This window comes from Pseudozyma flocculosa (genome assembly GCF_000417875.1).
Source record: "Pseudozyma flocculosa PF-1 unplaced genomic scaffold scaffold00008, whole genome shotgun sequence".
NCBI lineage: Eukaryota > Fungi > Basidiomycota > Ustilaginomycetes > Ustilaginales > Ustilaginaceae > Pseudozyma > Pseudozyma flocculosa.
In genome coordinates this window covers 406,330-433,328 of record NW_006920876.1, presented here as the reverse complement: position 1 = coordinate 433,328, position 26,999 = coordinate 406,330, and the positions used below count along the sequence as shown (strand labels likewise).

The following is a 26,999-nucleotide window of genomic DNA, read 5'->3' as shown; positions in this document are numbered from 1 at the left end:
ATCTCGGTCGCCAAGGCGCAGGCGGCGGCCATGAACGATCCTCAGCCGCAGACGGTGGCGACGCCCGAGGCAGACAAGCCAGCATCGCGCGGCGTCCACTTCGACACCGATGCCATCCTCGAGGAGCTCAGGGAGTCGGGCATCGAGGTCAAGGAGCTCCAGAGCTCGCTGCCGCCCCTCGTCGCGTCGACCTCGCACACCGCCACGACGCCCAAAAAGAGCAGCACCAGCAGCAGCGCCAGCCTGGAGCTCCCGTCGCCGGCCTTTTCCAGCGATCGCACGCCGTCGCCATCGGCAGGCAAGGCCGCCAGCGAGAGCCGCTACCAACCCCCTGCGCCCTCGGCCTCATCCTCTCGGCGCGGGTCGGGGGCGGACCAGGGAGCCGATGCAGCGTCGCAGCTGGTCGGCGGCGCCTCGGCCTCCAGAGGCCCCGCGCCGTATCCACGGAGCTTTTCGGCGTCGTCGTCGGGGCTCGCCTCGCCCTCGTACGCCGACTTTTCGTTGCCGGCCGCGCCTCCATTGCCGGATTCTGCGGGCGGCGGGGGCGTGTCGCTGTCGTTTGCGTCGTACGACGACGACGAGATTGTAGCGCCGGCACCCGTGTCCGAGGAGCGTTCGCGCAGCTACGGCCTGTCGAGCGAGACGGCCCGAGAGCTCGAGGCCAAGTTTCGGGGCGCCGTGGGCCCATCGCTGGCTTCGGCATCCGGGCCGGACGGGATCGCAGACGTGGCCGGCGGCGCAGGCCGAGGAGCGGGCGGCAGCAGCAACGGCTGGGGCTCGGTCCCGATCGCGCCGTGGGATCGCGACGTCTCTACGCCCGGCCTCGAGGCCGACGTCTTTGGAGGAGGGGGAGGTGGACCGGGGAGCAGTATCGGAGCGGGACTTGGCGGCGGCGGCGGCGGCTTCGCAAGCACCCTGGCACCGCCGTCGCAGACGTTTGGTGCGGATGCGTTCAAGGTCAAGCACAGTGGCGCCGCCCTCGACGAATCCTTCCTCGCCGCAGCCACGACGGCCGGTGCAGCGAGGCGGGAAGGCTCCCTCTCCGGCCCTTCGTCGTCGTCGTCGTCCATGCAGCAGCCGTCGAACCCTGGCGTCGCCGATCCATGGGCCGACAATCCATGGGGCGGAGGCGGCGGCGGAGGCTATTAGAGGGGCGGAGCAGCTGGCTCCTGATGAAGGCGCCAGGGTCCAAGGGCTTCCCTGGCGGCCCGTATCGAATGTACGCCTGCGAGGGCTCAGCACACGCGCCTCTTTGTCTGCGAACCGTACGACGTCGAAATTCGATATGAAGAGCACAAGGACGTCACGACGCGGTGCTGCCGGCGAGGTTGTGGCCAAGAGATGATTGGCGGGCGGCATCGTAGGCACCAGGTCAGGGTCAGGGTCAGGGTCGAGGAGGGAGAGCGAGCCATTCGGTACCGTACCATCAACCGACCCGGTCGGCTCGTTGGTCGTTCGGGAAGAAGGACGGCGGCGGCGTGGCGGCGAAGCGAAGCAGCTGAACAGCGCAGCGCAGCTAGGGCGGACGATGCGAGATGCTACATGGCTGGCTGGCTGGCGGGGCTTGGCAGGCAGATCAGGCACCCATCATGCCATGCCAAGCCATGCCCTGGCCTCCTTAGCTTGCTTGCTTGTGCTCTCGTGCCAGCGCCAGAACCCGATCCTAGCCCAGCCTGACCGGTCATGCCCGCCCGCCCGCCTGAGAAGAGTCGATCTTTACCCGAGCAGAGGAGCGCCAGGCAGGCGGCGATGTGCGATGTCGAAGTCACAGGCAAGGCGAGGCGTAGCAGGCCACGTACAGTTGGGGCAGGACAAGGCAGGCAGCAGGCTAGGGACGCGGACCGCGGGCCAAACCGAACGAACCAAGCTTGAAGGTCAACGGCGATGGGCCGGATTCGAAAAAGTCGTCGAAGGAGAGAGGGAGGCGCGCGATGATGCTGGTTGGCTGCGGAAGGAAGGGACCAAGGGCGACGTCTGTACGCACGGCGGGTCCGGTCCGGTTTCGCCTGGCTCTGCCGAGTGACGTGGGCATCGGAATTGGCCCGACTTCCCCAGGGCCAGCCAGCGGCAGAGGGGCAGCCAGGCAGGGGTCTGTCTCTCCTCTGGCTTTTGTTGGCAGCGCGTCTACCCACCGACCATCGACCCGGCCTGCCTATCGATCTGCCTGGCCTGGCCTGGCTGGCGGCAGGCAGGCGACGGAAAACCCGAGGGAAAATTGATCAGCCAGCCAGGGTGCGGCTTGCTGGCCCGCCCGCTCATCCGTCGTTGTTGGCCGCCTACGGGTCAGCAGCCGTCGCCAGTTCACAGAGAGAGAGAGAGAGAGAGAGAGAGCCAAGCAGCGTAAGGCTGGAAGCGTTCATCGAGCTGTCGAATGAAGGCGGCACGCCCTCGCAAGCCTAGATGATCCAAAGGCATGGCAGACCGTCACGATGGTACGCTGGACGGGCTCGGGGTTGGATCGTCGTGGAAGAGGCCGCGCCTGCCGCAGGCTTGCTCGTCCTCGCCGAGCGACAGACGAGGCAGGGGCAGTAGGCAAGCAAGGCGGCTGAGGCAGATGAGAAGGCAGGCAGGCAGGCAGGCAGGCAGGCAGGCAGGGGCTCAAGCAGGGCAGGGCGGCGGACCGGCCTCTATCAGCCAGTCGCCAGAAGCAACGGGCAGAGCGAGGCAAGGCAGGGCATGGCAGGGCAAGGCATGGCAATCAAGGTGGAGCGCGTGGCCCGTGTCCGCTGACGCCGGCCGCGCTCTCCTTCCGGGCCCTCCCACCCCCAAATCTTGGCCGCACCGATCGCCGGCCGCCTGCCTGCGCCTGCAAGCTTCCTCGTCGAGAAGACGCACGCAGCATGGGCGCCCGCTTGCCCGTTGGCCCCCCAACCACTCCGCGGCCTCCTGCCTGGCCCTGGCGCCCTTTGACGTCGTCGCCGCCGCCGCCGCCGCCGCCGCCGCCGCTGCTGCCGCCGTTGTCGTGGCGGTGGGTCCTGCCCGCGGGCCCCTCCGCCGCCAACCCGCAACTCTCTACGTGCCTTCTTAAACCGCCTGCCTCGGTCCGCACACCTTCCTGCGAGCCCTCTCCTCTTTCTCCCCTTCCTTCCTCTCCCCCACCATCCTCTTCCATCCACACCCTCCCAACACTCCATACACATCATCACCATGTCGTTCACGAAAGCCGCCAGCGACGAGAAGGCCATCGCCACCATCCGTGAGTAGCCTCGCTCGCCCCGTCGTCTTCCCGCCACTGCCTGCCGCCCGCCATCCGGTCGTTGGGTCAGGGTCTTCTTCGGCTGCGTTTGAGCCAGCGAGCTGTACGAGGTGATAGAGCTCGACAACTGATTTTGCGCCCGTCATCTGCACCCATCGATCCGCCTCCCCCGCCTCAGGATGCCTTGCCGCTGATGTCGTCGCAAAGTCCAACTCGGGCCACCCTGGTGCGCCCATGGGCATGGCCCCTCTGGCCCACCTCCTCTGGTCCCGGTGAGTGCCGGTTTTGGCTTCCACTGAGGCAGACTGTGGCCTGAGTGCGACGTTGGGCGTCCTGCCTGCCTCCGTGGCGAGAAAGGGGGCTCGTAGTGTATGCGCTGCTGCGGTCGCCCTGGAAGAAGCTCGATGGCTGACCTTTTCCATCTCCTGCGACGAACCTGTGTCGGACCGGCGTCTTCTTGCATCTTCGCAGCTACATGACTGCCAACCCCAAGCACTCGAAGTGGGTGAGTATCCCGGGCCATGCGAGGCAGAGCAGGCGCGAGGAGATTGCCGGACGGACCTGCATCACGAGCAGGGATTGCCGAAGATCTTCTCGCCGCTCCTCTGTGCCCCATCGATCCCGAACGAGCTGAACGCTGACGTTCCGCCTGCCGTGCCCGTGCATCCCCCGCTTCGCCCGATCAGATCAACCGCGACCGCTTCGTCCTGTCGAACGGCCACGCGTGCACCCTGCTCTACATCATGAACCACCTCATGGGCTACAAGGACATGCCCATGGAGCAGCTCAAGCAGTTCCGCCAGCTCGACTCCAAGACCCCCGGCCACCCCGAGGCCAACCACACCGAGGCCGTCGAGGTCACCACCGGTCCCCTCGGACAAGGCTTCGCCAACTCGGTCGGCCTCGCCATTGCCCAGGCCAACCTCGCCGCCACCTTCAACAAGGACGGCTTCCCGCTCTTCACCAACTACACGTACATGTTCACCGGCGACGGATGCCTGCAGGAGGGTATCTCGTCCGAGGCTGCGTCGCTCGCCGGCCACCTCAAGCTCGGCAACCTCATCGCCTTCTACGACGACAACCACATCTCGATTGACGGCGACACTGCGTGCTCCTTCACCGAGGACGTCGAGCAGCGATTCCTCGCCTACGACTGGCACGTCCTCCACGTCCTCGATGGCGACAAGGACATCGAGGGCATCTACAAGGCCATCGAGGAGGCGCGCAAGGTGACCGACAAGCCGTCGCTCATCCGCATCAAGACGACCATCGGTTTCGGCTCCAAGCAGCAGGGTCTCGCCGCCACCCACGGTGCACCCCTCAAGGCCGACGACATCGAGGCCGTCAAGGAGAAGTTCGGCATGGACCCCAAGGAGAAGTTTGTCGTCCCCGAGGACGTCTACGAGGCCTACCGCCAGGTGGGCGAGCGGGGCGCCAAGGCCGACGCCGAGTGGACCGAGATGTTCAAGGCCTACGGCGAAAAGTACCCCAAGGAGCACGCCGAGGTCGCCCGCCGCATCGCCGGCAAGCTCCCCGAGGGCTGGCAGAAGGCTCTCCCCACCTACTCGCCCAGCGACCCCGCCGTCGCCTCGCGCAAGCTCTCCGAGACGGTCCTTGGCAAGCTGGCCGAGGCCATCCCCGAGCTGGTCGGTGGTTCCGCCGACCTGACGGGCTCCAACCTGACGCGCTGGGGCAACGCCGTCGACTTCCAGCACCCCAGCACCCAGCTCGGCGACTACTCGGGCCGCTACATCCGCTACGGTGTGCGCGAGCACGCCATGGGCGCCATCATGAACGGCCTCCACGCCTACGGCATGCACATCCCCACGGCCGGCACCTTCCTCAACTTTGTCTCGTACGCCATCGGCGCCGTCCGCCTGTCGGCCCTGTCCCAGTTCCGCGCCATCTGGGTCGCCACCCACGACTCGATCGGCCTCGGCGAGGACGGCCCGACCCACCAGCCCGTCGAGACGGCCATTGCGCTGCGTGCCATCCCCAACCTCATGTTCTGGAGGCCCGCCGACGGCAACGAGACGTCGGCCGCCTACCTGGTGGCCATCGAGAGCGCCAGCACCCCCTCGGTCCTCGCCCTCTCGCGCCAGAACCTGCCCCAGCTCGAGGGCAGCTCGATCGAGAAGGCGGCCAAGGGTGGCTACGTCCTGACCGAGACCCAGTCGGCCGACATCACGCTCGTCGCCACCGGCTCCGAGGTGGCCATCTGCAACGAGGCCGTCGCCAAGCTCGCAGAGAAGGGTATCAAGGCGCGCCTGGTGTCGATGCCCTGCTTTGAGGTCTTCGACGCCCAGCCGCTCGAGTACCGCCTGTCGGTGCTCCCCTCGGGCAAGCCCATCCTCTCGGTCGAGGCCTACTCGCCGCTCGGCTGGTCCAAGTACGCCCACGTCTCGCACGGCATGGACAACACGTTTGGCAAGTCGGCGCCCGCCCCCGAGCTCTTCAAGGCGTTCAAGATGACGGGCCCGGACGTCGCCGCCAAGGCCGAGCACGTCGTCAAGGCGTTCAAGGGCAAGGAGCTCACCAGCCCCATCGAGCTGGCCAAGCTCATGGAGGTCGCCTAAGCGCGTCGACCGCGATGCGAAGACGCAGAGAGAGAGAGAGAGAGCAAGAAAGCGTAGACGTCTGGCAAGACACCATCGGATGTGATTCTCCCCCCTCCCCTGTTACTCGCTAGTCTCTGTGTCTCGACGGACCAGCCCTGGGTCCGTTCCGCTCCGCTCCGTCCCCGTCCCCGCTCCCGTGTCGTCCGCCGCAAGATAATGATAAGAATGGTGTCACGAGACAACGTCTGAAGGTCGGACTGGATGCTGACCTGACCGACGAGCAGAGGCGCAGCCACTTTACCCTCTGGTTGAGGCCAGGATTTCAGTTCTTGCCTGACCAGAGCCCTCGTTGCCCTGCATGAGGAAGAAGGGCCTGGAGTGCTTGCCGGCTCCACCTGACATGCCATGGTTGTGTGAGGGAGAAGGCGGAGGCCCGGCAAGCTGCAGGCAGGCCTCGATGCGCTCGACCTTGACCCACGACCGACGGCGCGCGCGGGTGCGGGTCTTGAGTTCTAACCTCCACCCCCGTGTCGACCTTCCCTCGGACTTTACGCAGTACTGCACCGCCCGCCATGCATCCGCTCCGTTCAACGACCTCGATCACGTCGTCGCTCCTCAAGCCAACCCCTCATCACTCCTGGTACCGCACTGCCCGCCGCTGCATCTCGACGACCACGACCACCACCATCCATCGTCCGACCTCCCTGCCCACTGCGCTTCGTCGACCCACCGCACCGTCCCATTCTCTCCCACGCCCCTCGCCGCCCCACCACCGACGCGCCATGTCCTCGGTCCCCTCGACGATGCGTGCCGTCCAGATCAAGGACGGCACCGGCCCGTCTTCCTCCCTCTTTATCGGCGAGACCGAGGTGCCCCAGCTCCAAGACGACCAGGTGCTCGTCAAGATCCAGGCGTTTGGCCTCAACCGCATGGACCTCCTCCAGCGCGAGGGCCACTACCCGCTGCCCCCCGGCGCCTCCCCCATCCTCGGCGTCGAGTTTAGCGGCACCGTCGTCGCCACGAAAAACACAAAGACGAGCTGGAACGTGGGCCAGGAGGTGTTTGGCCTCGCCACCGGCGGCGCCTACGCCGAGTACATCCGCGTCCCCTCGAGCATGGTCCTCGAGAAGCCAAAGGAGCTCGACTGGGTCCAGGCGGCCGCCATCCCCGAAAACTTCCTCACCGCCTTCCAGGCGCTCCGCCACCTCGCCGAGATGAAGCAGGGCGACGACGTCCTCATCCACGCCGGCGCCAGCGGCGTCGGCCTCGCCGCCATCCAGCTCGCCCGCGCGTTCGGCGCCAACAAGGTGTTTGCCACCGCCGGATCCGAGGAAAAGGTGCAGTTCTGCCAGCAGATGGGCGCCAACAAGTGCATCAACTACAAGAGCGAGGACTGGGCAGAGGCGCTGGCCAACGAGACGGGCGCAAAGGCGGGAGCGGGCTCGGTCGACGTCATCATGGACTTTGTGGGCGCGCCCTACTTTGAAAAGAACCTCGCCAGCCTCAAGCGCGACGGCAGGCTGGTGCTGCAGGGCTTCATGGGCGGAAGCAAGGTCAAGGAGCTCAACATCGGGCCCTTGCTCTTCAAGCGCCTGCGCGTCGAGGGCTCGACGCTGCGCTCGCGCAGCCTCGAGTACCAGGGCGACCTGGTCCAGGGCTTTGTACGCGAAAAGGGCCTCGAGCGCCTCATCAGCGGCTGCTCGGGCCAGGGAGACGACCACCACAAGATCGTCATCCACAAGGTGAGCTCCAGGGGCCAAGGTCGTCGAACAACAAAGGGGAGGAGTGCTGACCCGCCGCGAAAGACGTACGCCGATGCTCCCTCCCTCCCCCTCTTCCTTGCTGCCAGGTCTACTCCTGGAAGGACATCAAGGACGCGCACGACGAGATGGAAGCCAACAAGAACATTGGAAAAATCATCGTCACCGTCGACTAGGGTCGCGGCGAGCCTCCGTTGCGCAGGGATGTACACGTGGCTGACTGAGCGCCGTCTTGTCGAGCGTATGATTCTTTCCTTCTCTTCTACGTCCTTGGGTGCCAGCTTGGCAAGGTGCGGCTGTGATAGTGTTACAGTGTTCGTCTACGCGACAACGGGCAAGGCGGCCGCTCATTGGGCCGGGATGACCTCCTCGAGGAACTCGGCGATATCCCGAATCTGCGCGGGGTTGGACCGGAAGGCGACAGGGAGAAGGAGAGCTCAGCGGTCTGCGCGCCCCCTGCGCCGCGCGCATCGGCGCCACTCACCTCTTGCGGGCAGGCCGAGTGGGGCATGCCGGGATACGTCTTGAAAGACAGGTTCTTGTCGGGGATGGCGAGGTCGTTTTTGAGGAAGTCGTGGGTGCGCGTGCCGTACTCGTACCGGACGACGGGGTCGACGTCGCCGTGGCCCTGGAAGACGCGGAGGTTGGACGAGGCCTGGTGGCGGAGCGAGGCGATCTTGGCGCGGAGCGGGAGCCAGGTCGAGAGGGCCACGACGCCGGCGACGGGCGACGGGTGGGTGAGGCCGGCGAGGAGCGAGATGGCGCCGCCCTGGCTGAAGCCGCCGACGACGATGCGGTGGCTGGCGATCTTGGTGCCGTCGAGGCCCGAGGCGGTGCCCTCCTCTTCGGCGTTGATGAGCTTCTTGATGGCGTCGGCCGACTTGAGCAGGCCCGCCTCGTCTTCCTTGCCCGAGATGTCGTCCAGCGAGAGGACTGCGGCGGCCGGGCAGGCGGGCGGGCGGATGGAGGGGAAGAGAAGGAGCGTGGTGGCATCAGAGTCCGGCCGTGTCGCCCGTCGCAGCCAAGAGGGTCGCAACCGTGCGCCGGCTGAGGGTCAGGGAGAGGCAACGGGGGCGGACGCACACGACGCCGAAGACCTACTGTCAAACCAGGACGGCATGGGCATGCCCATGTTGAGCGTGACGGGCTGAATGGGCGCGTTGGGCAGCACAAAGCGGACGTGGGCGAGCGAGGGGCGCTGCGAGAGCATCTGCGCCACGTCGGACCAGCCGGCGCTCGAGTCGCCCAGGCCGTGCAGGATAAAGAGGGTGGCGGTCGGCTTGGCGCCCGAGATGGGGTTGATGACCATCGTCTTGAGGAGCGACATGGTGGCGGCAGACGGCGGCGTGGCGGGGCGCGGTGTGAGGCCGAGGAAGAGGGCGAAAAGGACGGCGAGGCCGAGTGCGAGGAGCGTGGGCAGCGTGGGCAGCGTGGGCAGCGTGGTGGGAAGCCAGAAATAGGGCCGATGGCGACAGAGGACGATGGTGCAGATGTGTGTGCAAGCAGGAGGTGGAAGTCGCGAAGGAAAGCCCGACGGTCCCGTCGGTGTTGGCCGTTGCACCGAGGCGCTGCGAGGAAAGAGGGCCAAAAGCCGCCTTGGCCTCTAGTCCCCACGCCCCCTCCCCAAGCAAAAGGAAGAGTCTTTGTGGCAGTGGAGGCCCGCAAGCGGATGGCCGGTGGCATGGTCTGTGCGAGCGCGCTCCGACCCTCGACCCTCCCTCGGCGTTAGCCCTTGACTAGCTCATGTAGAGGGTCGTTGGCGCCATCGCCGGTCGATCCCCCCCCCCCTCCGACCACCACCACCTTCACTTCGATGATCCCAGTCCCGCCCGCTCTCCCATGCTCCTTTCCCTGCCACCACTGCGCTCCGTTCTCTCTCATTCCGCATCTTTCAAGCACGCACACCGCACCATGACCACCCTCGCCGTCGAGATCCAGCGACAGGGCGGCCCCGAGGTCCTCGAGGTCCGCGAGATCCCCAAGCCCACCCCGACCCCGACCCAGGTCCTCGTCAGGAACGAATTCTGCGGCGCCAACTACATAGACGCAGGCATCACCACTTTACCTTCTTTTCGAGCAACGGAGCATCCCAGCTAACCTCCGGTCCCTCTTGCCCTTGCCCTGTCCTTTCTCGCCTTGGTACCCCTCGCCACTCTTACAGACCTACCACTACAGCGGCCTGTACCCGCTCAAGTGTCCCGTCGTCATCGGACAGGAGTCGGCGGGCGTCGTGGAGCAGGTCGGCGAGATGGTGCAGAAGCTCAAGGTCGGCGACCGCGTCGTCAGCTACGGCGCCGGCAGCTACGCCCAGCACCGCGTCGTCGACGAAAACATCCCCGTCCGCATCCCGGACGGCATCGACACGCGCATGGCGGCCGCATCGTACCTCCAGGGACTCACCGGTGCGTCATCGGCCCGCCTCGCCGTACCCTGTCCTCGTCTCCGCGCGCTGACATCTGCCCCTCCCCTCTTGGCAGCCCTCACGCTGATCCGCGAGGCGTACCCGGTGCAAAAGGGCGACTACGTCCTGGTCACGGCCGCTGCGGGCGGTGTGGGCCTGCTGCTGTGCCAGATGGCCTCGGCGGTGGGCGCCCACGTGATTGGCACCGTCTCGACCGAGGCAAAGGCCGAGCTGGCCAGGGCCAACGGCGCCGAGCACGCCCTCATCTACCACGCGGAGCGGCTCGACGAGCTCGTAGCCCAGGTCGACAAGATCACCGGCGGCAAGGGGTGCCAGGGCATCTTTGACGGCGTCGGCAAGGACACGTGGGAGGCCAGCTTCGAGATGATCGCGCGCAAGGGCACCATTGTCACCTTCGGCAACGCCTCGGGCGCCGTGCCCGCCTTCACCCCGCTCAAGCTGGCCGGCAAAAACGTCAAAGTGTGCCGCCCCACGCTCTTCAACTACATCACCACGTCCGAGGAGCGCGAGACCTACTCGGCCGAGCTCTTTGACATGATCCAATCGGGCAAGGTCAAGATCCACGTGCATGACGAGTACCCGTTTACCACCGAGGGCATCCGAAAGGCCCTCGCCGATATCAAGTCGCGCGCCACCACCGGAAAGCTCATCGTCAAGCTCTAAAAGCGGGCGCGGTGCAGCAAGAACGCTGCGAGTCGACGCGGATGGAAAGCGAATGGCGTGTAGTCGGGCGTCGATACGAAAATGGAAGAGTGAGCTGGAAATGGTACAAATGTCGAGGGTGCCTGGGAATAGAGGTGCGAGGAGCCGGCGGCGGGGTGATGCAACGAGAGGGCGCGCGAACGGGATGCGACTGAGCGAGCGAGGAAGCGAGCGAGCGACGAGGGCGAGGTCGAAGACGGTCAACGTGCTGGGCGAGCAGATCAGCGGATGCTCGGAGGGAAACGAGGGCGGGGTCGGAAACGAGGGCGGGCGGGACTGGCCCCGGCCCGACCGCGGCCGGGCGGGGGCGGAGGCGGACAGAGGCTCAGGTGGCCATCCTCTCGGCCTGGACCTTCATGGGAAGGTTGGGGTTCGGGATGAGGGAGCTGGGCGTTCGGACGAGGGGCGACCGCGGCATCGCACCGGCGCCGGCCACGCTGAGCGGCGGGCCGAAGCGACCTCCGCCTGGGCTCATGCCACGCTGCTGCTGCTGCTGCTGCTGCTGCTGGTCGAAGCCTGGTACACCCCCCATGGAGCTCCCGAGCTGTACGCCGAGGCTCGATCCGAGGCTGCCGGGCGAAGGGTTGCGGGGGAGCGGGTGGGTGCCCCGCCGCTCTGGGCTGCGGTCGGGCGAGAGGCGAGGCACGGCGGGCCCCGCCTGCTGCTGCTGCTGCTGGAGGCCACCGTTGGGCAAGGGCTGCGGCGAGCGCAGCGGCTGCTGAAAGATGCCGTTGGGGCTGGCCAGCGCTCCCTTGATCTGCACGGATCCCTGGAACGTCTGCCTGCGCTGGGCTGCCGAGGAACCGGCAAAGGTGGCGCCGGGCGTGACCGGGTTCTGGACGCTGATGAACTTGCTTGGCCCTTCGAGGGGCGCTCCGGTGTTGCTGCCAAACTCGAGCGTGACGCCAGGCTCGTTTTCGAGCTCGAGCAGCTGGAGCACCTTGCGGCCAATCTGGTTGACGCGGTCCACTTTGTTCTTGGATCGCAGCCACACAGAGATCCGGTCGCCGCGCGGACGCAGGCTGCAGACGGCACCGGTCACCTCGTCGTTGTCGTCGAGCTCCTCGCCGACGAGCGCAAGCACCAGCCACATCCAGCTGCGGTCGGTGAGGCCTGGGTTGCTCTGCCGGAAGGTGAGCGTCCACTTGCCTCCGTCGGCGTTGCACGGGTCCTCCCACATCGGCTTAATGCCGTCCTTGAAGATGTGGTAGTTGGAGCTCTTGTCGAGCTGCGATGGTCGTCGCAGCGTCTTGAACGTGCCGAAAAAGGCCTCGACGGTGCGGTATGCTCCGAGGCACTTGAGGTTGGCCTCCCAAGAGGCGCTCGACACCGTCGGAGTCGCCGGAGGCTCGGACGTCGCCGCATCCTGGGCCCCTTCGGACGGGGGGAACGTCGACGACTTGGGCGTCGTGACGGCGGCGCTCGGGTTAAACGTCTTCGAGTCAAAGTACAGGGACCTGGCGGGGCAATGATGGCGAGGCGGACCTGCTGGTCAGCAAGGCCTCGCCGCTCGCACATTGACCTGCAATCGCGACCGGACTCACCACATGTGCTGCAGCGGATGCGTCTTGGGCTGGGGCGAAGTGACCGACATGGCAAAATTCGAGACGGCGGAGGACGGCGTGGGCGGCAGCGACCCTGTCCCCGGACGGAGGATGGTGCGCTCGACCTTGGGCGGCTCGGAGCTGTTGGTCCGGCTGGGCGAGGCGGGCTTGCCCAGGTGCAGCGTCGAGGTGCCGAGGCGCATGATGCTCTCGTCCTTGATGACCGAGTTGTTGCTGGTCTGGAGCGCTTCTTTGCCTGGGATAAAGATGGCGGGGGGCGGCGAGGCTCTCTTCTTCCTGGTCTCTCCTTCGAACGGACCGGAGCCAAACTTGAGCAGCGAGAACGACGGCGAGGGCGATGGCAGCTGGCTGTTTTCCTTGCCGTTGGTCGAGGTCGTGTCGGCGGTGAGGCCCTTTTTGGCCATGCGCTCGCGGATCTCGTCGAGGCTGGGAAGGCCGCTAGGCCCGAGGCGCTTGGTCGGCGAGCTGGAGCCGGATGCCAGTGGGGCACCGTCTGTCGCTCCTAGCGCGGTGGAGTTGAGCTTCGAAGGGCTTGATGGGGCTAGTATCGCGTTGGTCGGCCGTGCTGCATCCTTCGAGGGGCTGCTCGGGTTCGTCGTCGGAAGCAGTCGGCCTGTGAGGTCGAGTCTCGGTCGTCCTGCGGAGTAACGAGGGCGATGGCGAAGGTCGGCGACTCAGATTTTAGTGTCGGGACTCAAGGCGGCGGCGCTGCAACGGAAACGGAAGGCCTGCTTACCCTCGGCGCTGGAGCTCTTGGTTGGTGAGAGGGGGACGCCGTCCTCGTTGGCGTGGTCCTTGTCCACGTTGAGGCTGTCGGGGCGGACGTGGTGGTTGCACGTAGCGAGGCAGGAGAGGAGCAGTGCATGGGTCAGAGGTCAGAGTCCGGCCAGAGCTAAATGAGGCCGTGGTTGGCCGCCCGCCCGTTGCCAACGAGATCCGCGCGTCGACGGGATGATGCGCGACCGCTCGGACCTCTGTCGCGCTTCCAGCTGACTGTCTGGCTGGCTGGCTGTACTGCGGGGCACTCCGCTGGCCAACGATGGCCGGTCAACCCTCGCCCCACCAAAGCGGGCTTCCGATGCTACAAGCGGCGCGAGGCGTCCGTCGTCTGCCGGTGGTCCATGCCTCATTATTGTGTGCGGGACGACACGCCCCTATCGGGTCCGCGGCGGCAGCGCACATGGCCGAGGTCGGGATCCGTGCCGACTTACCGTGCGGCGATATCGCTCAGACTGGGCAGCTTGCTGGGAGATCTGCTATTGCTCCACCGCAGCTCCATCAGGCGGTCGTTTGCACTGGGAACGTTGCGGCTGCTGGGCGAGGCCGGGACCGCTGCAGCTGCGTCCCTTGGCTTGAAGGGCGAGCCGCCGAGGATGTCTGTCGTCGCGGTCATGCTCGGAGTTGCTACGCCCACCGACATTGTGACCGGCTATGTTGGTTGGTTCCTCTGCGCTGTTCGGGATGGTCGATCGCGGGCTCGATCAGGCGGTGGAATGAAATGGTCGGAGGGGGTCGGTGTATCCTCCTCGTGTAGGCAATGGCTGGCCAGCAAAGCAAGATGCTGGAGCAGGGTGTCGTGCAGGGCGTGTAGACAAAGGGCGTTGTCAGAAAAAGCACGAGTCGTGGGTCGCTACGGAAAGGCGGTGCCGTGTGGTTGTGATGGTGGTGGTGGTGGTGGTGGGGGAGGGAGTAGAGGAAGCCGAGCGGGTCACGGGCGCTTATGAGGATGGCCTTGTCGATGGTCGAGGGAATGGCGGTCAGCGGAGCGAAGAGGGGAGCGTCCTGGGGCTGCTCTTGTCGTGGCTTGCCATGTTCAAGGTGAGCAGGGGAGGGGACCATCTCTGACAGGTCGGAGTTTACGGCGCGGGTATACATAGCGTACTCTGTACATACATAGCGAGGTCCCCTTGGAGCACCGGCGCAGGGCTCCCTGACCGCCGCGATGGCTCAGTTGCATCGCGGCCAGGCAGGTGGCTGCAAGGTCGCCAAGAGGCTAGGCAGAGCTAAAACGGCAGTCGAGCGAACCGCGCCTTTGCCTACCAGGTACGGTGCCGGTGAGGTAGAGTGAACCGCCGAAGACAGGCGCCAAAGGGAGGTGGTGATCCTGCCTCTGCCTGCGGTCAGCGGCGATAGCAAACCGAGCGGCAGGCAAAGCACCTGACAGCTACGGCAGCGAGGGGACTTCAGGTGCAGACCAGCCAGCAGGCCGGGCTTTTGTCGTCGATCGAGGTAAGCAAGGGCGGACTGCCTATGGACCTCTATCTGGGACCCCTTTGCTCGCTGCCGACTACAAACAGCCAGCATCTCAGCAGCAGCAACAGCAGCAGCAGCATCAAGAATGTGACTTCTAGAAGGCCGGAAGGTCGCCAATCTCGCATCAGCCTCATCGTCTTCGTCGAGGTGCCAGGGAGTCACGGCTTGTTTACATACGATGCCATTCTTGTACGATACGGCTTCTTTGCGTGGCCATCGGCGTCAAAACTCGCGCGCATCACTCTACGCTGACGGCGGTTGCGACGACGTCCAGGGCCGAAGTCTGCTTGTGGCACGACAGCTAGGCGTTGCAGAGGCCGAGGCTGGGCGGCCTACCGTGGGGACGCTCCGTCGATGTGAATCGATCAGAGCGAGGCACGGTCGGTCAGCGGTCGGGAGAGGTCGCTGCGCCTTTGTGCTCCCGAAGTGGTTGGCCGGGAGGTCACATCGGCAAAGGAGCGACGGGGAGGTGAGGCGCGCATTCCAGTCGGACGCCCGACGATTCCGCCAGCGAGCGCAGTGCGCACCCTAGCCTGTAGTTACGTCTGCTGCCGTCACCAAAGTCGACCCGGTAGGTGGCAATAGGGGGCCAAGGGTGTCCCTGCGAGGAAGGAGAAGGGGCAAGGGAGAGGGGAGGAGGAAGAGGCGGTCGATCGGCCATGGCGTGGGTCGTGCTGCGCCTCCTTGCCGCTGAACCGTGATCCGCGCCGCGCCTTCGCCGCTCCCCCCCGCCTCCCCCCCCCCTTTTGACAGCTTAAAATCGCAGCCGAATCATGCAACCAGCGCACAGAAAATGGGGCGCAAGGGCGCAAGAAGGGGCAGAGACCAACACATCAACACCACGCCGCTACTCGTGCGTCTCGACGGCGCCCGTTTCGGATCCTTTGCCCGCCCCTGTCCCTGCTTGGGCGCGCGTTCCCAAATGGCAGCAAAGCAGGGCACACGCCGGGCGAGCGAACGAGGGACCGTTGGCATGCACGATGCGAGTCTCGGTGCCATCCAGACACACAGAGGAGCAGCGCTGTGGGCCCACTAGTGCCACCATCGGGCCGACGACACCTTGGCGAGCCCACCACCTTCTGCCAGCAGGACGAGGGATATCACTTTTTTGGCCGTGCCACCTTGGTCGGCGTTCCCCATGAGCCGAATTCCTGGCCTTGAAGAAGGGGGGCTGTGCAGTCGACCTGCGCCGCCACTTTGCTTCTTCTCTTTTGCTCCACGCGGATCCGCCGACATGATGCCCGTCCCGTGCCACGGCGTGTCATGGCATGGCATACCCACCTTCGGCCTCATACCGAACAAGCCGATCGGTGATCTTGACAGCAAAGGCGTTGCCCTGGTCCCTGAACCTGATCGCCGCGCCGGGGGCGTGTCCTATCATCGCTGACACCCTCCGCTGCGACTCGCGGGTGCGCCGCAGATCATCGAAACAAGCCAGTCTCGGCGTCGCCGCCGTCGTCGGAGCGGTCCCGCTCGACGCAGCCCGACAAAAGCGCCCATGCCTGAGACAGGGTGCCGCCAAGGCGGGCGCGTGCCTGGTTCAGTCAGCTCCCTCGTTTTCAGCAGCGCTGCGTGCCGGGCGGCGCAAAGCCGGCCGCCATCGTATCAGGCGAACCTTGATGCCAGCGGAAAGGTCCCCGAGCCACGGCCTGGAGAGTGCAGGGATGGCGCATCGGGCGAGGAACCCCACTCCTGCCGGTTCGATCCCGACCATGATCGGGCCTCCCGTAGCTTGTCACCAAGAGCCCGGTGGCGGAGACGTGGTTAGGTGCGAACCAGCAAGGGCGAGCCGCCGCGATATGGCTATACCTAGCCCCGCCCGATCGATCAGACATCGAAGCTCTCTATCCACTTTGAACGCTGCACAGCCGCAACACCCCCATCCGTTGACAAGGCGGGCTCATCAAGATTCGCCACAGAAAATGGAGCGTTACAAGAGTTCGTGAATCGTTTCATACAGGCTCGGTCCGTCGACTCGCATCGCGTCGCTGCCCCAATGGCCGGCGAAAGAGAGATGGAGGAGGACCGGGCTCGCGTCGTTCCCGTCCGCTGCTCAGGCCGGCGGCGTCGTCTAGTTGAAGGTCGGCTTGACGACGTAGGCGCCGCGCTCGATAGAGTTGACGAGCACCTTGCCGCTGGGGAAGGGATAGGCGTTCCAGGAGCCGTAGAAGTCGACGACGTCGTCCTCGGGGCGGACGTCAAAGAAGCCGGCCTCCTTCATCGAGGCGAGGCCGCCGCCGTTGGCGACGTTGCGGACGTCGACGATGCGGAGGCCGCTGGCGTAGTTGGCCTGGTACGAGTAGCCGTTGACGACGTACTGGTTGTGGTCGATGGAGGTGACGGGCGAGCGGTAGGCGCCCTCGAGGACGGGCTTGGAGAGGTTCTTGATGTTCCAGAGGTAGGTGCGCGTGTGGCCGTCGGCGGCCGAGACGGTGGCCTTCTCCTCGTCGAGCTCGTCGTCGAGCAGGAGGTAGGTCTGGCTCGCGTCCGTCAGCCAGCCCTGGTGGGTGTAGGCGCTGCCGCGGTACGGCGTGCGCGAGATGAGCTTGACGTTGCGCTTGTCGCTCACGTCGAGGATGGTGAGCGTGTCTTCGTTGTACGCGAAGCACACCTCCTTGCCCTTGTAGGCCGTGTCGGGGCCGTTGTAGGTGACGCACTGGGCGTCGTGCGTGTAGCCGTCGCCGCCGTAGCACCCGAGGTCCTTGGGCGACAGCGGGTTGCTCACGTCGACAAAGTGCGGGCCGCCCGAGCACGTCGTCTGGCCGACGGCGATGATGACGTTGGGGTTGGCGCTGTTGACAATGTTGTGCGACGAGCCAAAGCCCTTGAAGACGGCGCCGGCGGTGAAGGTCTGGGGCGTCGTGACGGTGAGGAGCTTGCGCAGGTCAAAGATCTGCAGGCCGTGGCCCGAAGCCTCGGCGCCGATGTAGGCGTAATTGCCGATCACCTTGATGTCTCTCCAGATGCTGTTGACGGTCTGGGTGGGGAGGCGTCCGAGGTACTTCATGGCGCCGGTCGAGGCGTTGATCTCGACAAAGGCGGTGCCGTCGGTCTGGCCGACGAGGCCGAACTCGCGTCCGCCCGAGGTCCAGCCCCAGCAGTCGTTGCCCTCGGCGGTCTTGGATCCCATCTCGGTGTGCGAGAGCATGTCGAGCATGTTGACGTTGCGGCACGGGTACTCGCCCGCCTTGCCGTTGACGCAGGTGGCGGCGCGCGGCGCGACGCGGCGTGCGTTGGCGTCCGGGTTGTACTTGCCACACAGGCCCTGCTCGCGGCACCGCTGGCGCGAGGCCTCCTTGTGCGCCATCAGGCCTTCGACCTGCATCAGGCTCTGTCGCGTCGTCAGCTGGCCCGGAGCGGCGGCGACATCAGACGTGGCCGAGAAGAGCGCGAGGGCGCTGGCCACGAGGAGGGCGCTGAGCTTGAATCCCTTCATGGTCGTCGGGTTGGCGGGGGTTGGGGCTGGCGTAGGTAGGGAAGAGGGCGAGGCAAAGGTTAGGAGAAGTGGTACTTTGGGGTTTTCTCGTGCGGGGAACTGGACGGGAGGGCGGCGCATATATGGCAAGAGGACCTCCACGACCGCCCAAGGCCGCCTCGACATGCCTGCCAAGGGGTTTGGGGTCGATTTCGCAAGCATCGTCCCTCTAGCGCATTCCATCGCGGGCGGTTCGAGGCCCCGTCCATCAGTGTCCGCCTCTTGCTCCACAGCGAATGCACACAGCCGCATGGTAGAGGATGAGCCATAGCGACACCTGACGTGCGGCGAACAGACCGGCGCGAGCTTGGCGGTTGTCGAGGAGCGAGCAAGGTTCGTGTTCAGGGGGTGGTGCGCGGAGCTAAGTGCGAGAAGGCTCATCCTTGCGCATCGCCTCGTTTGATGTTCGGCTGTTTGCCCTCGATAACGATACGCTTCGAGGTGCAGAGCGGAGGAGGATGATCCGGTGCAAGAGACGATGGGTTGCCGACCCCTCGCCCACGGTAGGAGGAGAGCCCAAGCGCTCTAGGGAGGCAGCAGGCCACCCAACTACTGAGCAGGCAACGGACCGGCTTCTTTGCCGACGCCGAGGGTCGTCAGCGCCTTCCAGCCCAGCGCAGTCGAGGTTCGGTTGGGACCATGCATATGCTTGAGCGTCGAGTGAAGGAGTAGGCTGATGATGGCTGCAGCGGGAGAAGGCGGAGATCGACGCTAGATGGCCGATGGTCAAGGGGCTCTCGTGCTTGCCACCAGCAGCCCATGGCACCCGCGTCGTTTGATAAGCGATGAAGACGCGCACGGTGCTAGAGGGTCGGAGGACATGGATGCGAACGAGCAGCAGAGGTGTGCGCCAAGAGTACGTACGCCCAAGAAGCGGACCAGATGGGACCCGACCTTGCGGATCATGGTCCGTGATGTCCGCCCACCTCGCTCGGCGATGCCCCTCCTCGACTCCGCCCGCGACCCTCATGCGCCCAGCTGTCACTTTGCGCGTGCCGCTCCGCCCCCGTCTGGCCCGCAGCGCAGCGCTGGACGCCCGTTGCCCGCGCATCTGATCTGGTCGATGACGGCGGTTCGGCCAGACTCGCGGATCGTCGGACACCTCCATCCAAGCCGTTTCAGTCGTCGCAACGCTATGGCAAGCCGGTTTGGCGGGTAGGGACGCTTTTTCCTGGCCCACGCCGCCAAGGTCGGGCTGGTCGCCTCCGACGGCCACTCTGATCCGCTCGACGACTTTGCTAGCCGAGGGGCAAGCAACGACGCGGCGGGGACGCTGACAGGGAGACGATAGCGTACCGCAACCGTGACCCGTCCACTCGGAGACAGAGCTAGCCGGGGTCCTCTTGCACTTTATTGTACGTACAGAGCGAGGAGGAGGCGAGGTGACGACGGCGAGAGCCTCGAGGTGGCGGACACGGGTCCATGTCGCAGCGGTCGGCGCAGTCCGTTCCGTGTCAATCAAGGCAGGCGTGGGCCCGCCTTGGTTTGCATGCCAAGACCTCGCCTGGCCATCACGTACAGCCAGCAGGTTCCCCGACCCCCCCGCCTCACTACTCCTTCCCGAGCCGCTTGCTTGCTCGACGACTCGATATCCTTCTCGATCCTCTTCGCCTCTTCATCCCGCCTCATTGGAGAAAACGCCGAAGATAGCAACCTGCTTGTCCGTCACCGCGGGCCATCCACGATGGCTTGTGTGCTTTGCGCCATTTTCGCTCGTCATCGTACCCTCGTACTTGGTTCTTCCGCGCTGCTTGGCTGCTCGAAGCCTCGGGCCGGTCGTCGACACCGCAGCTTCTTCCCGCTGCCCAGTAGTCTTTCTTCCAGGCTTCTCCCTTCCCTCGGGCATCCAGCCGATCCGCTCAGACCGCCTTCGAGGGTTAAGTTATACGCACGCACGGCCGTTCCCCGCTCGACGGCGCCTCGACCTGGTCACCGATGGAGGCAAACATGAACGGTACGGCGGTACAAGCTCAAGCTTCCCAACTCCGCAGAGTCGCCCGCCAGTTCGTTGCACTCCGATGCCGACTCGGGATCCTGCTGGTGGCGAGAGCAGAAAAGCCAAGCGCGAGCCGGCAAGCGACGCAGTCTCCTCTGGCGCAGCCCTCGTCACGCCCCGCGGTGGGCTGTGCTCGACGGTCAATCCCCGCTGCAGCGCCCTGGACGCATGAGACTGTCCCACGCCGCTGCAGCGAGCCAGAGAGTGCGGGGAAGACGTCGATCCAAAGCAACGGACGGAGCGAGCGAGCGAGCGATGGCGGCGAACATGGCGCAACGCGGGCGCTGGCGGCCAAGTCTATGCCGTCCCTGCCAGTGCCCCTGCCCGTGTGACCCCTCGTGGGACCTTGCACATGGCCAACAAGGCCAAGACAGCGGTGTCGATGGCTGGACGCCATGCTTCCTTGAGGCCCCGATTGCGGAACTAGACGGACAAAGGACGGCTATGTGGCCGGCAAAGTGCGGGACGCTCCGCGCCACAGATGCTGGACGTCGAAGAGGGGCATGCTGACCGTTTCATTCTCGCCCACGCCAGAGGCAAGCGGCCGTCGTCCTCCTTCCTCATGCAGGCGCCTCGGCCAGGCCGATCAGGATCCGCCGCATCAGCCACAGGTACTTCTCCACCTTTTCCGTGCTCCAGGTGTTGAGGTCGTGTCCCAGCTCCAGCGTCAGGCAGCCGCCGATGGTGAAGGCCGTACCGAACGCCTCGCCCTCTCTGCAACGCACGCCGATCAGCATGTTCGTGCCCACCTCGAGGCGAGCGCCCGTCGCACCGGATCCCCAAGATGATGGCAGGGTGAGGTTGACGCCGGAAAAGATGCCGTCCAGGGAGCCGAGCATGCTGTAGTTGAGCGACGAGCCGGGGCCCTGCATGTTCTTCTTGAGGTGGCCTGGTCTATGCTCGTCGTTATCGTCGTCGTCGTCGTCGTCGTCGTCGTCGTTTGCTTCTGCTTCGTCGTCCTTCTGGGGTGCGGCGGCAAAGACGTCGCGCACACCTTGCACACGGAAGCGGTTCTCGCGGTCCAGCGCCGTGACGAAGCCGTCGGCCATCATCATCGGCGGATGGCGGAACATGGCGTCGAGCCGCTTCTGCGCGTGCCGAGCCATCTGCCACAGCTGCACCTGGTCGCGACGGTTCAGCGAACCGTCCTGTACCGCCGAAGGGTCTGTGCTCAGAGAAAAGACGTCGGGAGCTGGGAACGAGATGCCCCCAAATCCGAGCTGCACCGACAGCGTCGAAGGGCGAGCGGGCTCGTCAAGGGCAGCATCAGCCCTTCCCTCGAAGACGGTCGACTCGGGCCGCAGGTACTGCCGGATGCTAAAGGGAAAGCCCATCACCGTGCTCTTGGTGACGTCGGCATGCTGAGCGCCACCATTGACGGCTTCCCTGTCGTCCTCGATGGCCAGCTGGTTGAGGGCGCAGGCCGAGACGGCGTACAGGAGTGCTCCGATGCGGACGCCCTTGCGCTTCGCGACCGCCACGATCAATCCAGTCTCTCTGGCATCGAGTCGTTCCGCTGACCAGTTGGTATGGGCGCCCCAGTCTCGCTCTTCGCTCGGCGAAAGGGCGTCTGCGTCGCTGATGCGGGCGGCGAAGTCCGTCAGGCGGTCGTTGAGAGAGCGTGCCGATCTCACCTGGGCACGCACCCGACGCAGCGCCCAGAACCATCGCGTCCGAGCGAGCGATGCCGAGCCAGTTGCGCTTGGGTCGAGGAACGGCGGGTAGGCCGCTTCGATCGGTGGAGGAAGCAGGGGCTCGATGAAGTCGGGCGACATGGCGCCCGCCCCGCCGTCTGCGCGCCGGTGGTCTCTGAGTAGCCCTGTCTCGAGCGCGGCGGCGATCTCGTCCGACACGCTTCCGAACTCCTTGTGCGTGGCGCCAGGAAAGGTGGCTTCGGACGGTACATCTCGCACATTGCCCAGCGAGTGCGGCAGGTCGTCGGACGTCAAGAGGCCAAGGAGCTCAGCCGCCAGAGACGAAACCGAGAGGCCGTCACCAACACAGTGCGCCACGCACAGCACCAAGTCGATCGAGGCGAGCGAGCCGCCGGTGGCTGACTGCGGCGTGGGAAGGACAAGCACCCTCCCGAGTCCGTAGGGGTGTTTCTGGCTCAAGAACCGCCGAGGCCCGTTCCAGACGTACTGCTTCAGCCATCTCTTGGTACGGTCTCCGTCGAGAGTTTGCTCAGCTGGCGCCTTCTTGGCGGCCGGCTGGGCTATCGTCTCTGACCAGTCGGGCGAGAGGAAGAGCACCCGTTCTCTTGCTCGGTCGAGGAGCTCGCCGGCCGAGGAGGGTACCTGGTAGACGAAGTGAGGTTCCGAGAGGGCCGAGGCTGAGCCGTCGCCGCTGCCGCTGTGGCGCAAGGACTTGGCCCGCTCCTCGTCGAAGCGTTCGAGATCCGGCGTCAGTTCCACGACGTGCGACGAGAGCAACGGGTGCCTGCGGCATAGGACGGCGTAGGCCAGCGGCAGTCGCGCCAGCAATTTGTCCTTGGCCTCTGCAGGGAAGCGGAGGGGTATGCGGTGGAAGATGTCGGTGCGACCGTGGTGGAGCGAGCTCATGGTGCTGAAGAAGGACTGGCAAGCAGAGGGCCGGCGAGGTGAGCAGGGCATCGGCCCGATGTTCAGCCTTGCCATCTCGCGAGAGCATGCACAGAGCCCAGCAGAAGCCGAGTGCTCACCTCTACGAGACCCATCCTGCGCACGTAGGTGCGATCGCCGAGGTGCGCGGGCGCGCGGAGCCATCGCAATGGCGAGGGCTTGCCGACGTCGGCGACGCTGCGCACGAAGCGCTGGGTTGGGCCCGCGGTCGAGCTGGGCTCGAAGCCGCCGGACGTCGACTTTTGGGATGCCATCGTGGGTCGGTAATCGTCACCGGCGTTGGAATGGAGTCAGAAGAGGGAGGCACGGGGTCATGGTCGGGGGCAGGTTAGGACGGAGGGCGTGGAGCATGATGCCCTTTGGCTCGAAGGCGGCTGGCTGCGCCTGCAGAGTTCTTCTTGGCTTGCTGGCGAGCTCAGCACTCTGAGGTGGAGGCAGGCCTCGCTCTGACTCGGCCCAGGGAGCGCCGCGCGAAGGGCTGGACTGCCTTGCTTGCTTGGCCTGCCTACCTGCCTGCCTGCCTGCCTGTCGCAATGCTAAGGATGATGGTAGTCGTGCTGGCTCGACGGTGTCGGTCAGCTTGTCGCCCCCTGACAAGCAGCGGTCTGGTCTGACCCACCTCCCTTAGCTTCTTGGCTGGCTGCCAGGGTTGGCCTGGGCCAGGCTGGCCTGCCCAGTGCCCGCAGAGGTATGTAACGAGGCTAGGGGGAGGTCTGCTCGGCAAGCCCTGGGCGAGGGGCTCCAGGCGGGCTACGCTGGGGGCGGGGGCAGATGAGGTCTAGCTCTTGTCTGCAGGCTGCTGCCGCGATTCCAACGTGCAGCGGCAGCTCCGACCCTAGCCTCTCTGCCTGCCTGCCTGCCTGCCTGCCTGCCTCTGGGCTGGCCACGGCGTAGCTTTCCCTGGCCTGGCCGGGCCTCTGCCATCTCCGTTGCCTTCTCCACACACACACTCACACACATACGCTCCTCGCTATCCGTCTCCCTCCGAGCACTTGGCAGCAGCAGCAGCAGCAGCCTACTTCAACTTTGCTCCTTCTCTCCCGCTCGTGGCCTCTGCTACTACCACACACCGCCACCTCAAATCCCTTCGGCATCGATCCTGGCATCGACTTGACGACGGCCAGCAGCACCAGGAGGGCGCCTCTCGGAACCTCCGATCTCGGCTTCGCACCTCGCTGCTCACCTTCGAGTGTCGGAGCGCCTTGAAGGTCGCTCTCCTACCAGTTCGGATCCTTTCACCTCCTCCTGCCGCCGTCCGGCCCGAGTCAACAGCATCGGCAGCAGCCCGACCTCGAGCGTAAGCCTATTGTATCGGCCTCGACCCTTGGCCATGTCCGGCCAACCATCGGATGCCGGCGCACCCGGCATGGCTTCCGCCGCCGATGCCGCCGACATTGCCACCGACTCGCCCACCCACACCGCCACCAGGAAGGCCTCGTCGTCGCAGCAGCCGCTGCGGCATGGGCGCAAGCCCATCTACCCGGACAGCGATGCCGAGGCCGAGGGGCTCGACGCCGACGTTGACGACGAGCAGCTAGAGACGGGCCTCGCAAACGTCAATGGCAACGACGAGCGCAGCTCCCTCCTCTCTGGGCCTGGCGGACGGAATGCCAAGCACGCGTCATCCACCACCGCCGGCTGGACCTTTGTCGACCATGTCCGCGCCAGGCTGCCGCGCGCGCTCGGAGGCGATCCGGCTCGAGCTTCCAAGCTGCGCAGGGCGCAGAGGCGGCACACGTCGACCGCCTCGTCGGCCCCATCCCGACGCAACTCGCGCAACCTCTCGTCGGCGTCTGGCGGGTCGTCGTCGTTCGCCGCTTGGCGGCACAAGCACCCGAATGTGGTGCGCACCGCCTACTGCGTCCTCGGCCTCGTCGCGCTCGTCGTCGTCCTCTTTGCCATGGCCGTTGCGCACTTTTTCCTCACCATTCCGTCGGCGCCCTCGGCCGAGGCGCAGTCAAAGATGCTCGACGAATCGCTGCTGCTCAAGGGCCCGGATCGCCTGCAGCTGCTCAACATCTCCGACGACGGCGTCCTCGTCCGCGTCGACGCCAGGCTCGGCATCGATCCGGACCACGCCCTCGACACCTGGCTCGGGGCCAAGGGATCGCAGGGCTGGCTCAAGAACCAGGAGCGCAAGGTCGTCGAATGGGCCATGGGCAAGGTGGCGGGCGTGCAGGTCGACATCGGCGAGGTGCGCCTCGCAGAGATGGGCGCGGCCTGGTCCGACGCTGCCTTGGACGGGGCAGGGTTTGGCGTCCAGCTCCTCGAGTCCGGCCCTGCCTTTGAGCCCCTCGACTTGCTCTCGTTCCACCTCGATCCCGTCATCCTGCCGCTACCACCCCTCAACCGCAAGGTGCCCGCCGATGATGCCGACGAGTCGTCCAAGCCTCCCATCCTCGGCAATCACAGCACGCCCGCGGCCCGCCACAACATGCACCCGCTCAACCTCACCGTGCTCCTCAAGCCCGTCTCGCCCGCCGAGCACATCATGGAGTACGCAAAGGCCGCCGTCACGACGGGCAAGGCCAAGCTCGACGTCAAGATCAGCAGCCTCCGCGTCCGGGGTCTCGGCGACAAGGAGGTACGCCACGGCATCGTCGACGGACGCAGAAAGACGAGCTGGTTCGACGTGCCCCGGCGCATCGACGTCAGCCAGCGCCTGATCCGCAGCCCGGTCAAAGAGAGGGTCCCCAAGCTCAAGAACGACACCGATACCGAGGACCTGCTCAAGCTCGATGGCTACGAGTTCTTCGAGATCGGCCAGGACGACGAGGACCTGTCCACGTCGGCGATGCGCGCGCTCGGCATCCGCGCCAAGGCCATGGCCAAGAACCCGCTCGGCCGTACGCTGCAAGGCCAGGTTGGCTACAGCCTTCCGTTCGGCATCTACCTGCCCGTCGGTGCGCCTGCCGCGGCGCCGGTCCCGTCCGCTGCCGATGGCCAAGACAAGAACACGGCCGACGACTCGGTACTCATGGCCGTGGTGGCCACCGAGCCGTTTGCGTTGACCGGTCAGAAGAAGGTCCGGCTGAACCTCGAGGGGAGGGTGGTGCCGCCTCCCAAAGACAGCAAGCCCCGGCTGCAGACTGTCGATGGCGGGGCGCCGTCCCGCTACGAGGCTGCAGCTGCATCCCAGCTCGTCTTTTCGAGCGGACCCGGATCGCTTCCAGCGGCCGCCTCGCACTCGGACGAGGAGGAAGACGACGCCAGAGCCGCCGCGGGCGAAGACACCCCGCAGCAGGCCGCGCTGAGCAACTTCCTCAGCAAGTTCCTGCGCGGTGATCCCAACACCGTCTACGTGCGCGGCGGGTCTCCCTTCAGCAAGCCCGCCGACGGCCAGCAGAACCGAAGCCTGGCGACGGATGGAGACGGAGCGGAGTTGCCCGGGGGAGGATCGGTGCTGCCGGCCTGGATGGACTCGGCGCTGCGCCTCGTCGACCTGCCCATCAGCTTCCCCGGCAGCAAGGTGACTGACCTGATCAAGAACGTGACCATCGCCGACCTCAAGATCACGCCGCACCCGTTCGAAAAGGACAAGCTGCTGTGCAGCGGCACCGTCATGGGCGTCATGAACCTGCCCGGCCAGCTCAGCACGGTCGACGTCAAGATCACGCACCTGTGGCCCGACATCCTCGTCTACGACGGCAAGCCCCCGAGCATGCGCAACCCGGGCCACGGCGGCGACGGTGACGATGACGACGATGGTGGTGACGGCGACGACGACGGCGACGGTGACGACGATGACGAGGTCGAGAGCCGCCGCGGCGCCAGCAAGTGGGCCAAGCGCACCGCCAGCCTCTCGCCGAGCAGCCTGACTGCCCTGACGGATCTTATGGCGTTTCCGGACTCGTTGTTCGGATCCTCGAAGTCCAAGGAGGAGCCTGCGCCGCCGCTGCCGGACCCTCTGCCCTCCAAGGCGTTTGGTCGGGTGCGACCGCACGACTTTGCGCCCGCCACGACGTTCCCGGACCCGTCGGACCCGACGGGCCAGACCAAGCTGCTGCGGTCCGAGCTCAAGGACGTGCCGTTCACGGTGCTACCCGGGCGCGGGCCCATTTTCCGCTCGTTTACCTGGAAGCTCGTGACGGGCGAAGGTGCGCTGGCGGGCATCGAGGGCACCAGCCGCGCCAAGATCTGGAACTCGGGCCTGGGCACGCTGCAGCTGCGCAACCTGCCGGTCAAGGGGGCCTTTGTCGTCGGCAAGCGCGGCTGAGTGCAAGTGCAAGTGCAAGTGCAAGTGCGTGCAGCGTGGGGGCTGGCTATGAAGTTGCGACGTGCTCTGCCTCTGTCTGCCTGCTGCCTCTGTTTTCGCCATGCTCAGCTGGGTGCCACAGTCGCGCTGCCGCTCGCGGCGAGACAGAGGAGACCATCTCCTGAATCTATCCTCTGTTTTTTGGCGCGCCCCATCTCGCGGACGATCTGGATCCCATCTTGTTTTCTCTTCCCTGCCTCCCCCTGTTGTCGCTATT

At 65.8% G+C, this 26,999-nt stretch overlaps 9 protein-coding genes across 9 annotated transcripts in view; 5 read left to right on the top strand and 4 right to left on the bottom strand.

Moving 5' to 3' along the window:
- PFL1_02832 (uncharacterized protein) overlaps positions 1–1,149 on the top strand; it is a gene marked incomplete at both ends in the record, with an annotated part of 5,211 nt that extends 4,062 nt beyond the window's left edge. The window contains one exon of the mRNA XM_007880346.1: positions 74–1,149. Coding sequence (XP_007878537.1) covers positions 74–1,149 — 1,076 coding nt within the window. The remainder of the gene's footprint in view (positions 1–73) is intronic.
- A 1,998-nt stretch (positions 1,150–3,147) lies between these two features.
- Positions 3,148–5,772, top strand: PFL1_02831 (uncharacterized protein; the record flags this gene model as incomplete). The annotated part of the gene is made up of 4 exons (XM_007880345.1): positions 3,148–3,196; positions 3,375–3,468; positions 3,668–3,701; positions 3,883–5,772. 4 exons carry the CDS (start codon positions 3,148–3,150, stop codon positions 5,770–5,772), a joined length of 2,067 nt encoding a protein of 688 aa, XP_007878536.1.
- A 764-nt stretch (positions 5,773–6,536) lies between these two features.
- On the top strand, positions 6,537–7,690 carry PFL1_02830 (uncharacterized protein; the record flags this gene model as incomplete). The annotated part of the gene is made up of 2 exons (XM_007880344.1): positions 6,537–7,496; positions 7,604–7,690. 2 exons carry the CDS (start codon positions 6,537–6,539, stop codon positions 7,688–7,690), a joined length of 1,047 nt encoding a protein of 348 aa, XP_007878535.1.
- Positions 7,691–7,861: 171 nt separating this feature from the next.
- PFL1_02829 (uncharacterized protein) lies at positions 7,862–8,841 on the bottom strand (the record flags this gene model as incomplete). The annotated part of the gene is made up of 3 exons (XM_007880343.1): positions 7,862–7,909; positions 7,999–8,447; positions 8,616–8,841. 3 exons carry the CDS (start codon positions 8,839–8,841, stop codon positions 7,862–7,864), a joined length of 723 nt encoding a protein of 240 aa, XP_007878534.1.
- Positions 8,842–9,353: 512 nt separating this feature from the next.
- On the top strand, positions 9,354–10,599 carry PFL1_02828 (uncharacterized protein; the record flags this gene model as incomplete). Its single annotated transcript, XM_007880342.1, has 3 exons — positions 9,354–9,560; positions 9,676–9,916; positions 9,992–10,599. 3 exons carry the CDS (start codon positions 9,354–9,356, stop codon positions 10,597–10,599), a joined length of 1,056 nt encoding a protein of 351 aa, XP_007878533.1.
- A 364-nt stretch (positions 10,600–10,963) lies between these two features.
- Positions 10,964–13,623, bottom strand: PFL1_02827 (uncharacterized protein; the record flags this gene model as incomplete). Its single annotated transcript, XM_007880341.1, has 4 exons — positions 10,964–12,095; positions 12,183–12,840; positions 12,940–13,013; positions 13,415–13,623. 4 exons carry the CDS (start codon positions 13,621–13,623, stop codon positions 10,964–10,966), a joined length of 2,073 nt encoding a protein of 690 aa, XP_007878532.1.
- A 2,904-nt stretch (positions 13,624–16,527) lies between these two features.
- Positions 16,528–17,892, bottom strand: PFL1_02826 (uncharacterized protein; the record flags this gene model as incomplete). The annotated part of the gene is made up of 1 exon (XM_007880340.1): positions 16,528–17,892. One exon carries the CDS (start codon positions 17,890–17,892, stop codon positions 16,528–16,530), a length of 1,365 nt encoding a protein of 454 aa, XP_007878531.1.
- A 2,595-nt stretch (positions 17,893–20,487) lies between these two features.
- PFL1_02825 (uncharacterized protein) lies at positions 20,488–22,781 on the bottom strand (the record flags this gene model as incomplete). The annotated part of the gene is made up of 2 exons (XM_007880339.1): positions 20,488–22,503; positions 22,608–22,781. 2 exons carry the CDS (start codon positions 22,779–22,781, stop codon positions 20,488–20,490), a joined length of 2,190 nt encoding a protein of 729 aa, XP_007878530.1.
- A 1,076-nt stretch (positions 22,782–23,857) lies between these two features.
- Positions 23,858–26,743, top strand: PFL1_02824 (uncharacterized protein; the record flags this gene model as incomplete). The annotated part of the gene is made up of 1 exon (XM_007880338.1): positions 23,858–26,743. One exon carries the CDS (start codon positions 23,858–23,860, stop codon positions 26,741–26,743), a length of 2,886 nt encoding a protein of 961 aa, XP_007878529.1.
- Positions 26,744–26,999: the final 256 nt, after the last annotated feature.